Source organism: Wyeomyia smithii, chromosome 3, assembly GCF_029784165.1.
Source record: "Wyeomyia smithii strain HCP4-BCI-WySm-NY-G18 chromosome 3, ASM2978416v1, whole genome shotgun sequence".
Lineage (NCBI taxonomy): Eukaryota > Metazoa > Arthropoda > Insecta > Diptera > Culicidae > Wyeomyia > Wyeomyia smithii.
In genome coordinates, this window is record NC_073696.1 from 48,865,967 (window position 1) to 48,883,330 (window position 17,364).

At 38.7% G+C, this 17,364-nt stretch overlaps 1 protein-coding gene across 6 annotated transcripts in view; it reads right to left on the reverse strand.

The window, feature by feature from the left end:
- LOC129731829 (tyrosine-protein kinase Btk29A) overlaps positions 1-17,364 on the reverse strand; it is a 202,174-nt gene that overhangs the window by 182,840 nt on the left and 1,970 nt on the right. For 4 of the 6 annotated variants that reach the window (XM_055692166.1, XM_055692169.1, XM_055692170.1 and 1 more), the window contains exon 2: positions 16,344-16,710. In XM_055692166.1, coding sequence (XP_055548141.1) covers positions 16,344-16,496 — 153 coding nt within the window. In that variant the 5' untranslated portion in view covers positions 16,497-16,710. Of the gene's footprint in view, positions 1-16,343; positions 16,798-17,364 lie in introns of all 6 variants that reach the window. The other 2 variants (XM_055692165.1, XM_055692168.1) reach the window with 1 other exon arrangement.

The window sequence follows — 17,364 nt, forward strand, 5'->3', positions numbered from 1 at the left end:
GGAAGTTAAAGTTCGAAATGAAAAATTTCTGTTTTTTGTTTGACAAGTTTTTTTCATTCGCCAACAATTACATTCACTGTATTACGAAGACAGCTAATATACGTAAGAATATTATTTGTTAAGTTGAAAACAAAAATAGATCATCTAACAATGTTGAAATGTGAAAAAAGATTCTGAATAGATCCTAGTGAATCGACAAAATATTCAGAAGCATTCGCTGGCTTTTAATCTTATATAAATTTGAATTTTCAGAAATCTACTCTTTCGGTCACGATCATTTAGTGAATATCGAATATAGAATGCAAAAAATATCTTATGACCGTTGCAATTCTTGTAAGTAGTTTATGTTATTTTTTTAAGGTAACCATATTCATGAGATGAACTTTTAATCACTATCAATGCAGCAGCATTGCAGTTTTTCCTTGATTTCACGGAAATAGAAGTCGTGTACCACTGCAATGATAGACGACGAGAAACCAGCGGCGCTCTGCTCCACATAATAAGTATATTATACTGTACGGTATTGTTGCTTTTACCAGCATGTTTTCTTTCAAGACATCAGTTTTGCCTTTCTCCTAGAAAGGTATAGCAATCACTTGCAAAACCGAAAGTATAAAAGTGCTCCAAAGGGCGGAATGGCATATATCACTCGACTCAGCTCGACGAGCTGAGCATTTTCTGTATGTGTGTGTGTATGTGTGTGTGTGCATGTGCAGATTTTTATTCTCACTCACTTTTCTTAGAGATGGCTGGACCGATTTTCATGAAATTAATTGCAAATGAAAGGTCTTGTTGCCCCATAAGACCCTATTGAATTTTATTGTAATCGGAATTTCAGTTTAGAGGTTATGTTTAAACATGTGAAAAACACGAAACACCAATATCTCAGAAACAACACAACCGATTTGAACAAAATTGGTCTCAAATGAACGGGCTTTCCCGAAACCCTTAAGTTTTGAATTTTTTAAAGATTGAACATGTGGTTCAAAAGTTATGAAAAGAAACGTGTTCTGAAGACTGTTTAATCTCACTCATGTTTCTCAGAGATGGCTGTACCGATTTTCATAAAATCAGTGTCAAATGGAAGGTCTAATTGCCCCATAAGACCCTATTGATTTGTTTTGCAATCGGACTATTACTTTGCCTGTTATGTTTAAAAATGTGAAATCCAGCTATGCAAAGGAACATATTCCGAAGACTACTTGGACCCACTCACTTTTCTCAGAGATGGCCGACCCGATTTCCACAAAATTAGTGTCAAATGAATGGTCTAGCTGCCTCAGAAGACCCTATTGAATTTTACTGTAATCGAACTGTAACTTCATTTGTAATGTGCCGACTTGTGAAAATCACGAAACTTCATTATCTCAGAAACTACACAACCGATTTGATTATTATTATCAGATGAGCGGGTTAGTTAAGGGTTAACTGAAGAATTATGATTGAACGTGGTTTCAAAGTTTGGCTGCCCTACACGTTCCCATTTCATTTGATTATAATCGAACTTAAGCAACCGTTATGTATTAAATTGTTAATAAAACAACGAAAGTCTATTAGGGTAACGGGGGTATTTTGACCAGCTTTGGGAAGTGTTCGCACAGTTCAATAAAAACAAACACAATTTTTCAACATAAATACCTACTCTATTATACCATTGTTAAAAACTAAGTGTCTATTCTAATATACACCGTTCAACAATGCAATATATTGAAAAATATCCTAGAAATATCAAAATTTCTACGAAGTACTAAAAACATATTTTGGTCCACCAAATTTTTACTTTTGCCCACCTTTATATCTACAGACGTGTAAGGAAATAGTTCGGACTAATTATATTAAAGATCATCATCGGTACTATTAGAGCAAAAATAGTGGGTTTGAGGAGAACATCCTTCTGCTGTGAATTTTTGTAAATTTTAGGTATCTAAAAATGAAATGATTTGGCTTATAGCGGTTTGACAAGCATTCTCATCTAATTTTATATCGTTAAATGTGATAAATTAAGAAGTTATTACCTGTAAATTGTCACAAGCTGCTTCTTTGTTCACGTGCAACGGCCGAACGGTAATCAAAGAGATGTCAAAACTTGGCATGGCCAAAATATGTTTGCTTCAGAAAGAGGCAAACATATTTCGGCCATGCGTTTAACCACTTTTTAACTTTTCCAACATGTTAGAGTATAAAAACTGTTTCTAGGACATTTTATTGATGTTACTACAACAACGAACTGTTTCATAAGCATACATATTTGTTACAATAGCTTCCGCACGTTGACATGTATACTACCACTTCCTCTCGACTTTCGGTTGACTCAGCCATGACTTTGAATATGTATGAACTAATTCTAAAATAACACTACCTAGAGGCAGTTTTTCGCCGAAAATTATAGTGTAGTATGATTCTTAGGTGTGTTATTTAATATTGCATGCATAGTTTTCTAATATTCATTGAATTTATCAGATAAAATACCTAAAATGTACCCGGGTGGGCCAAAATATGCATGTGGGCCAAAATACCCCCGTTACCCTATCTCAAAGATTACATGACTTATTTGAACAAAACTAGTGTCATACGAACGAGTCATCTATCAAACTTACAAATAACAAACTTCATAACAATTTGATGTGTGGCTCAAAAGTTATGGAAAGAAGAGAAATTCAAAGACTATTTAAAACTATACCTGCTTTGTTCGATATATGTGGCCTCAACATAATTTAAATGTGGTGTCGTACTATTTCAACGTTCCAAGTTCATTGATTCCTTGCGGTTTGTTTGAAGTCTGCAAATGCACGACGAATCGGCCATAGGATATGATCAAAGTCAAATAACAAATCGTTTGAAATGATTGGTTTTATCGAAATGACAACATCCTCGTCTATTGGTTTCTGTACATCGCCTCAATTCTGAATTTATTCATATTGGGTGGTATTCTGTCATTATCAGCAGACTTTCTGGCAACAATCTGACACCGGAAATAGCCATATTGGGAGGTATTTTGGGTTGTTTTCCAGAAACTAAAAGTGGTCGTCTTCAAATTCAAAATAGTGTCCAGGGTCAATGTTTGGTTTCTATGCATCATCACGTTTACGGAAATATCCATATTGAGTATTATTCGGTCATTTCCGACTGTTGCCTATAAGTTGCCATTTAGCAAGTCAAAATGGTGCCTGAGGTCAATTGTTAGCTTCTTGCATCATTCTGGTTCCAGAGATACTCATATTGGATAGTATTTGTTTATTTTAGGCTGTTTTTCACAAACCGGTAGTCGCCATCTTGGATTTCAAAATGGTATTTAGGATACTGGTTAAAGGAAAACTCATATTGGGTGATATTTGGTCACTTTGGACTGTTTTTCAGAAGCCGAAAGTCGTCATTTTGGACTTTAAAATTGCCTGTGAAATCAATTTCTGTCATCTGGGCGTAATTCTGGTTCCGAAAACATTCATATTGAATGGTATTTGGTCATTTCCGGCTGTTTGTCAGACACCGGAAATCACCATCTTAAAATTCAAGATTGTGTCTGTGATCAATTTTTAGCTTCTGTGCATCTTTCTGGTTCCAGAAATACTAATATTTAACAGGAATCGTCCATTTCAGGCTGTTTTCCAGAAACCGGAAGTTGCCATCTTACAATCCAAAATGTTGTCTGAAGTCGATTTGTGGCTCCAGTGCATCATTACGGTTCCGGAAATACCCATATTGGGTGGTATTTGGTTGTTTGCCGCTTTTTTCCGACACCGGAAGTCGCCATTTTGGATTTCATAATGGCATTTGGAGACAATTTCTGGATTTTGAACGGCATACTGGTTCTAGGAAAACTCATATTGGGTGGTATTTGGTCATTTTCTGCTGTTTTCAGAAACCGGAAGTCGCCATCTTAGAACTTAAAATGCTATCTGTGGTCAATTTTAGCTCCTGTGTATTATTCTAGATCCGGATATTAATGTATTGGGTGGAAATCGGCCATGTTCGGCTGTTTTCCAGAAACCGGAAGTTGCCATCTTACAATCCTAAATGTTGTCTGAGGTCGATTATGAAACATATTTGTTACCACTAAAAACATTCACCTGACAATATGGTTCCATTTAGTTGATTAGTTCGCGAGATGTGCAGAAATTTGTGAAGAAACATGTACTTCCAGAAGAGGGAGGGGCGTCAAACCATTATGGACATATTTGTTACCTCTAAAAACATTTACCTGCCAAATTTTGTTCCATTTGGTTGATTAGTTCTCGAGATGTGCACAAATTTGTGTTTCATCCAACTATTATGGACATATTAGTTACCTCTTAAAACATCCACATGCCAAATTCGGTTTCATTTGCTTGGTTTGTTATTGAGTTGTGCAGAAATTTATGTTTCATTTGTATGGGACCCCTCCCTTCCAGAAGAGGGAAGGGTCTCAAACTATCATAGGAAACTTTATCGGCACCAAAAACCCCTACATACAAATTTTCACGTCGATCGGTTCGGTAGTTTTCGGGCCTATATGGATCAGACAGACAGACAGACTTGACTGCATTTTTATATGTAAAGATTACAACATCAATATTTTAGAACCTAAAAAGTGAATATACATTTATTGGATGAAAGCGTTCATGTAAATCTATTTTTACAAATAAAAAATTGAATGAGAAAGGCTGAGTCTGACCGCTAGGTGGATTAATTTAGGTTTTTATTATGCTCTGACAGCAGGTTTAGAAATTGTTCAAGTAAAAGGCTTGTTTCAAAACTTTTCGAAAGATCTTTACCTTCGAGACTTCGAATTAGATAATGACAGAATACCACCCAATATGAATAAATTCAGAATTGAGTTCATTGAAGCAAACTTAAATCAACCTGTTGGGACGGGGGATCTCTGTCCATTTTTTATTTGATATTGATACATAGAATATCACAGGGAATGGTTGGTGTCCATTCACATCGTCTGTGCTAGGAATGCTCGCGTGTGATTGGTCAATTGTTCACGTAAATTTCCTTGTAACTTTTCATCGATTTCCATCGTTGAGCAGTGAAATAATAATGATGACTAGCGTATTATAAAATTGTTAAACATTTTATCTATCCAACAATATATTGGTCATTGTTATCCATCATGTGATTATGCTGTTATTATCGTTTGAAATCTGACGTAACATTTGCCAGTTGAGTTTCCTTTTTTACAGAATGCATCCCAGTATAGAAAACAAAGACGTAGTCCCACGTCAAAAATATCTCATTGATAATGCCATTTCAAACCATTTTGATTTGTAACAATATTGTGGATATTACAATTAATATTACAATTATAATTATATCAACATGTGCATTGTCAACAATCGTTCTTCATTAGTACCGCAACTCCGAGCAAAATACTTACACCAATGCCTTTCAAAGAGTAGAACCCTTCAAAATACGTCGATAATCAACCAGTTTTATCACACCCTATTTGCCTTTTCCCTCTATGTGTGTCTAATTTACATCAAGCCATTCAAACCCACTTTTTAAACGGCTCCTGCTCAATTACAAACTTTTTCACTTCCCCGCCCTTCCCTTTATTCAAATTGTTCTTCCCTGATTTTAAATGCATAACTGCTCACCGTTCTCAATATATTAAAATATGAGCCCTGAACTAAAAAAGAGAAATAATTCGCTGAGGGAAATGCACTTCATCCAGTTTCAAAATCCAGCATGATTCACTCCCAGCGCAAAGCGAACCTTGAGTCATCAGGCAAAGACCCGCTTAGCTGGGCCTTCGCTTTCTTCGTGCAGTGAATGCGTGAGAAACAACACACAGTCCAATAATCTTTCGAATCTTGTCTACAGGGGCCATAAATTAAAAAAGTCCCAATCAACAGCCGGACAACAACCTGACGCAAGTTCAATTACTGTTTTCTCATTCAATTTATCACCTAACCGCAAAGTACCCCGGCACCCCCGTCCGTCTCTTCCGTCACTAAACAAAAACCGCGCAAAACCGTATTTAAATTGAAATTCCTCAAGTACTTAAATCATAATAGCAAGTAAGATGGTAAGCCGGTACCCCCTCTGAAGAAGCTCTGGACGCTATAGCTAGTCAAACATCGAGCTCACAAGAACCCGATTTGCAAATATTTTGCTTTCGTTTTGTCTTCTGCGCGGCTGCAGTGAAACCGCAAAGCTCCATAAAAAGAGCGGCGCGAAAATGTACGCGCGCAGCCTACCTTAGCACACACGTCTTTGCTCGTAAAGGGACCACCTACCGGACATCATTGTATGTAGTATGCGATCCGCGGTCCAGGGCAGGCACAGGAAGGTGGTATTGTTCCAGGGACAATCGACAGTCAACCCAACAACAATCACCGAACGAGACCGTCGATCGTCGTCGATCACGATTGTGGTTTTCGGCAAGGAAAGTGTGTTTGTCGCCAGGACTCGCTGCCTAAAGGTGTCGTTTGGTTTGTTTGATTTAGCCGATCGCTCTGTGTGATTCATCTATCGGCAAACGAGCCGCCAATTAGCGCATCTATTTTACCAAGCGGTCACCATTTAGGAAGGATTTCTGGTTGATGGGTGGGCCACTACTTTCAAAGGTGATTGCGCCGCACTAAGCAGGATGTTGCGGAATTAATATATCACAGCTTATGAGCATTCCAAGTTGTGAGAAACAAATCGTTTACAGCCATCGTCGGTGAAGGAATGCTGGAAACAGTTTTACTTCGGGACCATTTAGGTTAGTTTTATCAGTATGAATTATTCAATCGAAAACTCGAAACATCCGATGTTGCACGAAAAAATAATTTTATAGCACCTTCCAATGGAATGCAAATTTTATTTCCTTACTCTTTTATTATTTTCGATTGGAATTTTTATATTTTTTAGAATAGTTCCTATTAGGGTTTGCAATATTCCCGCGAATCGATTTCCCGAGAGACGGGAATGAAAAATCTTATTTCCCGGGAATTCCCGGGAACCGGGAACGGAATTTTTTTTTAGCAAAAATGAAATTTTAACTTATTTAACTATTCATCAGTAAAAGGTAACAAAAAGGACGATTAAAGGTCCTCATGTCGTCAAACAATCGCTTCAGATCCACTGACAATTTTTCGTTAAGCTCAGAAATGGTATGACCTTTTGTAAAACTTTGCTCAAGTCCGCTGAATCACCGCTGATGTTTGATTTCTAGAATACTATTGCTACATTTAATTGAAAACTGGTGTCCGATGCTTTGTTAGGTTTGTTGAAGAGAAAACTGAGTGTTATGCAGGCATTGGAAGAGGAAAATATTTGCTATATTTGGTACGGATTTTTTGGGCAAAATATGTTTTACACTACAGTAAATATTTACTGTTAACTTGAGCGGTAGCAAATCTATTCGCTATTTTTTTATTAATTATATTTGCTATGTCATTACACGGTGCTATTTTTTTTTAAATAAACTTCGTCTCAAATCTAGGTTTCATTACCAGAACAACATTTCAAACCCTTTGGAGTTTATATCACCGTTGATTGGAGCGTAAGATTCCGAGGAAGAATTTTGGTTGATTAATTTTGTTATTTCGTTATATAGCCATTCGGTGGTTTTCTGTGACCGAGACAAACCAGAAGGAAACGATAAAATACTAAATAATCAGTTAATACGAGTTGAAATAAGTCAGTCTTAAAGCATTTGAATGCCTACTAATTAACATGTCAAGATGATTTTTACGTTGAAATACTATATTGACTCTGAGTTTTATTAAGGGGTTATATACCTTCTTGGTCGAGAAAAATTAGGGAAGTTTGAATTTATTTTTAAGTGCATAGCACCATTTTCATTGTATCAAAGTGGTATTTTCCTGAAAGTACAGTTTATCAACAACAACAAAATACGTTTGATTTTGAGATATACCAATTATTACTGGAGTAATTGCCGTTCCCCCGAAACACTATCCAAAATGAGAGTAACCAAAATGAGAGAACGAAAATAATAATTCTTACAATAAAAAATTCGAAAGAAATTAAGACGAAACACCAAGAATTTGTTTTTCGAAAACTAGGAATTTTTCGTAAACGAGAAATTACGTGCCTTCATCGTGACGCGTTTAAACTATTTTCGCAAAATCAAAGTTTACATTTAAAGCATGTTTTCGCCGAGTAAAAATGCGGAAATTAGTGTTTGTCTAGTAAGGAGTTACTGCAACCTGGGTGGTTTGAAATTGTACGGATTCACCGAGTTCAGTAAGATACGTAAAAACTAGTATTTTCTAATTCAGATTGGTGATGTCTTAACGTTCGAACACATACCCAATGAAAAAAACGTCCCATTCCCTGCGTTACCGTCGCACCGACACTGTGGGAATACATATCTTAATGTGAATTGTGACAACGGGAGTTTTTCTTTTTCTTATTATTGAGGTTAATTTTTAATGAAGTTGAGCTACTTTTATACTGCCGTTTTACGCACGCTAGTTGTTTCAGTTTCTGTGGAGTTTTCTGCCAATATGGGACAACTATCGGTAGAATGGTAGTATATACGCGATACTGTTAACTATGAAGCTTCTTGTATCTCTAACGTATGGTATCCTCGTGTATTCATGTTTGAATCCTTATTTATTACTAATCATAACTCCGTAATAGGTGGTCCAGAACATATTACCCAGCAACTTCTATTCCTCCGCGTGATACCGACTAAATCGGTTAGCCAGTTGGAACTTGTTCGTGTATTGACAGAGAAAGGGGAGCTGGTCACTTTGGAGGACCGCTTGTCTGAACGTCTGTACACTGTACCTCATGTCAGGGGCGGCTCAAACAGCGACTGATCCGGAGTACACGGCTGAACTATGAAATGCGGTGTCTCGCCAGCCACAACTAAGACGGCAGCTCGGTCGCGAAACTAGAAACGAACAGTCCAGAAAATAGGATATAGAGAAAAGGTTATGTCTTCATTTAATTCTACTACTAAGGTTGGAAATATAACCTGTTCTCTATATTCAATTCCATTCTACCAAGACGCTCAAGAAGAAATTTGTTCAGAAAATAGGACTTTGCTTGAACCGACACACGCGTCGGGCAGAGAGCTACGAAAGGCAAATGAGGAGGCGTTAACCAAAAACCAGAGAACGTAAACTGACGGCCGTAGATCCAACCGCGGAGGCTTCTTTCAAGTAAGGGCTTCGGTTTCCTGCTACAAGGGAACCACCACGCGGTTAGTAAAGCGTGTCCAAAGGCGGAGGCCCAATAATTCACATCTATGCGTATTGAGGATCAAGGGCTGATTCTTCGAATACAGCCTTATCAACGCGTTCGCACCGATAAACGATAAAACCGACGACATAAAAAACGAGCTCCTTGAGAAAATGTATGCAAAATCCACAACACGATATCAAGTTATTGATTGGAGATATGAACGCGCAAGTCGGATTGTACCACCAACCACAATGATTTGAGAATAGTACAATTCACCGCGGTTAGGGTACTGGCTATCGGTTAATTCGGAAGTACACCTGGAGACACTTCAATGGACCGACCTGCTCCCAGATCGACCACATGGTAATCGACGGCCGGCATTTCCCAGACATTCTACATGTGCAACGGATCGAAGAACCGCTCTAGGTTGCACCTGAAGGAGCTTTGGAAGCACATCCACCACAGGTTTAGTGAAGCTGGCCGAGCGGTGACAGGTATGACAGTGGAAACCACCCGGTAGTGGCTCAATGCTGAGTGTCTAGCGTCTAGGTGACAGAAGAAAAAACTCGTCTACGGGAACATGTGAGCGAATCGTGTGACGCGTCAGATAAGGGAGAAGTATTTATTTGTTTATTTTTAAAAAATGGCCTAACTAATTTCCCTAATCCAAGAACTGCATGCTAGTGTTAAAAAACGATTCTTCAATATCCCGCGGCTGGCGTCAAAGTCGAAACATAATGTGTAATGGGTAAAATTACACTGTAGACTGGATATCGTGCCGAAATTACTGTAGTTTACTCGTGAAGGATGAGGCTAATTCTAAACATACGTGGTCTGATACAGATGATTTGTTGCTCGAGAAAACTACACAGTGTGCGTAAAGAGACCACTCTCTCAGTTACAGAAATAAACTCCCACATGGCAGTGTGTGTGGCGTACTGAGATACGGGAACACAATAATAGAAGGTGATTCGGCATTGGTCTTATGGGGAGTTATAACTTTCCTAGTAATTTAATAGGCTAAAACACTTTGCCGGAGACAACGGAGATTGCGGGTTCGAGTCCCGTCTGGACGAGGGAAATTTTTTTTTCTAAGTCTAAAGTCACACCTTCTATTCTTAAAATGTAAGTCATGGCAAAAAAGAAATTAGTTCGTAAAGTAAAATTCGTTAGTGGTTAGTGACAAACTGGACGCGCCAAATCGGCGTATATGAAACCGTTATTCAATTCTCGTCAAATGACACCGGGTAAATTAAATCGTCTAAAAAACCACGTTATTCACAGCGAACGTCTTCGATGTTAACAGAAGACTTGTGTGCGCGAAGAAAGACTGAATCACGAATACGATCAGGAAGGACATAGATGGCACACAAGAATAGCTTGCGGTCGAGAGAGCAGTCGATCAATCATCGTATTCGAGAGTTAGCAGTGAACTGCGATCAAAATTCCACCAGCAGAAGTTTTACGGCTATTTTTTGAGCTCCGGTCACAACGAAAAACTTCGTAGTTGGGTTCGAAGATTTGTCGAGAAAGTATTCGATTATCGAGCCAGGATTCGATCAGGACCATAATGTCATATGAACTGTCGGCGCATACTAGTAGGTAGTCCAAAGCCCAAGCACACACACGGCGTAATAACGCCTACTCCAAATTAGAAAGCGTGATCGCGCCTGCCGATAGACGCTTCCTTACCTGAACCTATTAACTTCGCCTTCGTCGCCTACCGCCTTCAATTGCGCACTTGACTGCCTTCCGTGTACACAAATGTTGGCGAAGGCGAAGGCAACGCCGCCTGCTGGTGATTCGAGTTTTAACCGAGAAGTACCTATATTGTTCTATTTTTTTCCTCTAACGAACATAAATAAACATAAATTGGAAGCCATGACGACAAAAAGGTGTGCAGAGCTCAAGACGGCGCGATTGCGTCTTCCATGTAGACGAGCGGAAGGCGGTAGATTCTAGAAGGTACATTAAGAGGTTTCAAATAGGTACTGTACTGAGAATTTTTGTCAGGAAGGCGTTGTCACGCCGTGTGTGTGTGTGTGTATTAGGGCCTTAAGACATAGCGTTCATACCACCCACGTTTTGGTCTGTCACAAGGTCTGGGATTAGCGTTTGCGCACTTGCCTGATCTGGGATTTTGGATGATCCATTCTTCGATCCACACGCAGGATCAAGACGGCTGGTGGCTGCTGGCTGAAATTGCTCGACTGCGATGGGGAGGTAGGGAGCTAACATCGATTTGCACCGATGTCAAGTTGAATTTTGAAATGACAGTTGCAAAAAGGAGGTTGTCTTGTTCTGTCAAAAAGAGACTTGATCGCCGTGAAATAACGTGAACACTACGATCACGTTCTTGCGGAAAGGAAGAATTGCTTCATTAGACACAACACCAGGCTTCTATAGAGCGATTAATGAAATCAGGAACCAGATCGTGCCAGTTTATGGCATGTGTAACGACAGGGAGTTTGTTTATAGACTTCAAAGCGACGTACGATTTAGTGAAACGCAACGAAACAGAACTGATTCAGCTGATACGTGCGACTCTTGACGGTGTCAAATCGAGCTTCAGGACAGTGGACGAATTTTCGGACATGTTCCTAGCCGTCGTGAAAGACATCGACATCATCGGTGCATTCGTACAGCTGTGAATAAGGGCTTTACGGCTTTCAGAAGGAAAGCTACAAAAATCAGACTCACCATAAGGCGGCATCCATTAATTACGTAACGTTCATAGGGGGGAGTGGAGGGTATCCTTGAACGTTACGATTTGTTACATAGGGGAGGAGGGGAGGTGAGTTCAGCGTTACGTAACAAAAAATCTTTGGAGTTACTCTCCAAAAACGAGCAATTTTATTAAGCAAATCCTTCTACAGCGTTACGTAATTTTTATGGGGGGTAGGTGTTGGCGTTACGTTTTGTTACAAAAATTGGGTTGTTGCGTTTCGTAATTTATGGATGTCGCCTAACTATTACCAAAAAAAAGTACCACCAGACTGGCAGCAGATACTTTTAAAGTGGTTGATGAGTTTGTTTATTTTGGTACATTCGTAACGTGCGGTAACGAGGTGAGCCGCCAAAATAATAGTCTGATTGGGGCAGCGAACAAAGATTGCTTAGCTTAGGTCTCGCAGATCCGCACGAAATTTGCGCTCTACATGAAGCTGATCCTCCTGGTGATGCTCTGTAGACATGAATCGCGGGTGTGGAAGAAGGGCGATTGGGAAGAAATTCGATCAAAAATATAAAACTAAACGTCAGAGGTCCTGAATCAGCCTTTTGAGTTAAAAAAAAACAGTTTTTGCGCTGAAGGGCCGTTTAAAAAAGAACCGCGTATCGGTTAAAAAATGTTCCCTGATAATTTTCCAGTTTTCCCTGATATTCTCTGATTTCCCTGATCGAGAAATGAAATCCCTGACATTCCCTGATTTTCCAGGTCTTTCCATCTTGAAAAGGTGGAAAGTACTTGTAGAAAACTTCCAGATGATATTTCTATTGAAGAAAACTATTGCTGTTCACTCATGCTGTTTTAATAAAAAAAAATCTTTATATTTTAGCAAAATTTGTTTTTCAGGAGTCGTACATAAACTACGTTATCTGTCTCAGTGAGGAGAATGCCCAGTGGCGTTACTTGTAATTAAAGATCATATGATTCTATTTAATAAAAAAGTAAGTGGAAAAGTGTCAAAAAATCATCTAAAATTGAATTACGTGCTTCTGGACGAACCCAAATAAAAGATGGAAGCCAGATTCGTGTTTTGCATCCCAAAATTATATAAATACCATGTTTCTGTCGCGTTTATCGACCCTTGTTTTGCTTGGCCAGCCTCTGTATGAAGTCGTCCCACTCTGCACATGCGTTGTATGTGTGCTGTTGACCAGGATACCCGAACAGCAGGTGCAAGGGGCTACTAGAGTGGAGCCGCCCAACACCGAGTTTGCCCCGGGCCTCCCGGCTCGAGGAGCCCCATGGACACGTGAAGACAAAGTGAAAACCTTTTTTTTGCTTGTCACCTTCCAGTGAAGCGTAAAGTCATTCCAAAATTTGATTTTTTACCTCTAAATATTCTGAGAAAAGAGGGCCCAAGAAAATCCGGCCCTGTCCCTGAGTCTTCCTTTCTTACTAAAATTTTCCAACCCACGTGGCATTTATGAAGAAACGCTGAGTTCTCTGCGGTTTTCTTCCATTAATAAGTTTACCTTACTCACTCTTATAATATGTGAGGGAAAATTATTCGTCTAGTAACGACTTCAGAATAACTTTAGGGAACATCCATAAATGACGTAGCATTCTAGGGGGGTGGGGGGTTTGCATTTTTGTGACGAAATGTGACAAGGGGGAGGGGGGTAGTCAAGCCAAGCTACGTAGCAAATATAAACTAAGAAAAAAAATTGGATTTTTTCTAATTATTCTTTTTTATTAATGGTTTTTTTTCTGTTTAGGGTTATTTTTATTACTTTCTTAATCATCTATGACAGCGGTTCTCAACCTGGGGTACGCGTACCCCTGGGGGCACTCAAAAGCCTTCAAGGGGTACGCGAAAGATAAATCAGTACTGGCGGTGTTACTGCCGCGATAAAATTAAATTCCATAACCCGCGCGAGCAGCGCCAATAAACTCAAAACGTAAATAAACAGAAGATCAAATTTCAATCGAATGCTCCCACAGGTAGCATGTAGTAGCCATGCACTCACAGGTAGAACGATTGGCAACAAAATAGTAATTACGTAGGGTCAGCGTTTTGAGGCAGGTGGCTCGCGCTGCCGTACTTTAAAGACTGTATTATACATTGACTTGTAAATATTGAATTGTAAGCGTAAAATTAGTATATAAGGAAATTTTGATTGAATAAAATCGAAGTTTATGGTTAGTCTGAATTTGGTCGTTTCATTGGACGGACCGAACCTTCCTATATTACTAAGTGATTACTCTTTGATTTCTCTTCAAGAAGCATAGACCTCCACATTAGCGAGGACACTAGCTAGAAGACTTAATCAGGCCAGAGTGATCCTTAGTGGTATACACAAAATCCTTTAGAACGTAACCTATTTCCCCCTTCCAGACGCATAGGCCTTCGCTGTAGTAAGGCAACTAGCAGGAAACGGGAAAGGCCAGGTCGTCGTTGCTAACAGGAGTCTTGGTCCGCCTTGATTATCGGTTCCGCTCGCGTATTTAACTGTCGTTCGGTGACAAAGCCTTGTTAACCCGTACCTTCGCCCGGGGAGGCCGCGCAACGTGAATAACAGGCGGACAAAGCAATTTTTCTTTATAATACTTTATTTGTTGTTCAATCTTGCTTTCAAAATATGACTGTAGAAATCCAACAAACCAAAGTTCCACTTGAAACATGAACTAGACTACCACAACATGATTTACCACTACTCTCTTCCACTCTGCGAGAATATTACAAGCCAGGGGGTACAATCGATATGAAAAATATCGCCAAGGGGTACGCGGACAAAAAAAGGTTGAGAACCGCTGATCTATGATACAACGTTTTTTTTTTTTTGATAGTAAGACCTGCAAAAAAAATTGTCGGTATTGTATTGAAGACATCGATGTGCTATTTCAGTCACTCTTTAGAAAACAGCACTTTGAACGATAATTCTTAATTTTAAAACGTGTTGAGAACATCTTCATTTTTGTTGTTATTCGCCCAGTGGTGCTCTGGTGCACCAAGGTTTGAGCATTCATAAAACTTGATTAAAATGAGAAAAATGACTACAATTTGTTTCAAGGAGTGTTGTGACACCTAATTAATAAGAAAATATTTTTTGCACGGATCAACAATAGAATGGTGATAGCTCATGAACAATAGAAAATATTGAATTATTTTTCGAAGAAAAAAAACGGAACTTTTTCAAATGTTTGATACTCTAATAAATTATTGACTGTACATTTTGGGATAATTGTTTGCCGGAACATAAGTTAGGTGTGCAAGAATATATTTTCGAAATTTGAGCGAGATTGCTAAATAATTCGTAACGATACACACATCCAAACAAAAAGTCTCAGAAATCGAATAGTAGGTGTCTGATCTACGTAAAATGTCAGCAGATAAACCTATTTTTGTATTGTAGGGGAATTGGGGCAAAATCGACATTTTGCTGACATTTTACGTAGATCGGACACCTACCATTCGATTTCTGAGACTTTTTTACTCAAGATAAGATATTATTTGACTACCACTTTAAGATATTAGCGAATTACCATTTATGTTCAGAAATAATCGATATTATTTTGCTTTGTGAAGTACACTAAAACTATGCCAAAACCGGTTTCGTAGAATCACCGTTTTGAGCTCAGTTTTTGTCCGATTTAAGATCTGTTTTTTCCAAAAGATGGGTAAAAAGAAGCTAATATGTGGACAAACTCTTAGAATTTTGATATTTGGTCTTGAAACAAAATGGCGTCGAAAAAACATAAAAATTTTCCAGTTTCTCAAAAATTCAAAATGGCGCCATTGTTGCCCCTTAAGTTGAAATATGTTCAAACTCCGGGAAATTTATTTTCGCATCAAACTTCATCAAAAAATCATACATAGAAGCCAGGGCAAAAAAATAATGCACTGTGTTATTTTTTAAAGTTTAAACGTGGTTTTGGGGCGCTAGAAGGCAGTGTGCTTAAATCGATGACTGATTTAGTCACAACGGAAATAGTTACTTTTTCTGATTAACTATCAATTTAACAGTCTCTACAGGAAAGCAATTGTTATTCAATCATGCTGATCAAACCCAAGAAAAGTCCAGAAGTGTAGAATGATTGATGATAAAACAAACCAAACAGGCCACAGGGTATGTTGTTTTCTCCAGATGAATCCAATCCAAACACACCGTCAGAGTGTCAGCTATATCATCTTACTTCACAACGATTTATCGCCAGCAGAAGCGGATACCTTTCTGAACATCAAGTTCAAAACATTTTTCGTAGCAAGTTATTGTTGGGAAATATTAGTTGTTAGAAAAGTTTATGTAACAAACAAACAAACAAACAAACAAACAAACAAACATTGATATTCTTTTTGGGAATGTTAAATTGCTGATCCAAAGCTCTGTTGACAGGGTTTAGTAAGCAGCTGATGCTGATGTGATTGGTTGTTAGAACGGAACTTCTGACTGGATGGCACAGTAGTAGTAGGTTTGGTCGAACGTGTTGTTGAATGTGTAATCATTTGGGTGAGCAAATGGGTATCGAATTACTGCCGTTGGTCACTTACCTCCAGGTTGCCGATATCGTAATAGGACAGATACAGACGGGTCAGCTCGAACCAGCGCGTTTTGTAGTTAACCGGGGTAAAGCGCTTCTTGTTCTGTGAGCGCTTAACCATGTAGCCGCCCTTGATCACGAAATCACTGCGCCTTTCGTTCATTTTGCTCGATCTTGATTTTTTTTTTTTTGGTGTATGGAACTTGTATTGAGGTATCGATAGGCCTAATTATATATTACTTTTTCTCGTTTCCCTTTGACTTGACTTAGCTCTATGGCCACTATGTGAATCTAGTTTTAAATGTAGCTGCTACATCTTTTTCCTTATGCTACGAAGTTATTACCGATCGAATCACATTTCTAATGCGTTTAGGATACTGTGAAGGAGAGCAAGTTATTACACGAGTATGTTCTTACAGTTGCCGTTCCGGAAGATAAACGAAGCTACGCCTAATAGAGGAGACCTAGAATAAATTTGATGAATAATTTTAATTTTCAATTCAATATCATCAAAAGTATTCAGATCAATTGGAGGTACAGAACAATTAGAAAGTGCATACCGGAATGTCGTGCTGAAAGCAACCAAATATAACCAAATCCACTCGAACTACATATTTCAACGGGATAGTAGCGTTAAAGAACTATGGTCACCCAACTACTTTGGCTTGATTATTTTGGAGAGATGGAAAGATAGCAATGCTAAAGCAAGCGAGCTCCTCAGTTCTAGCGAATGACACCTACGATCTTTTTTTTTGTGTCGTCAGAATGACACAGTCGCAGGAAAAGAAGTCAGGAATCGCAAACTATACAGAGTAAGAACAAAGCAGTATGTGGGGAATTAATTTCAGCTCAAAAAAAAAGAAGCATGCAAATTTGAATCCAAGTGTCAACGATTTTTTCTCTCTTTGCATTCAAAGACAGCCCGCACAAAGTGCAGCCAAGCGAAACATACCTCGAGCAGTAATTTAGAATCTATTGCTCATTTTTTTAATACCTCTCATTTGCATACGGTCTTCTTTGTGAAACGCGAT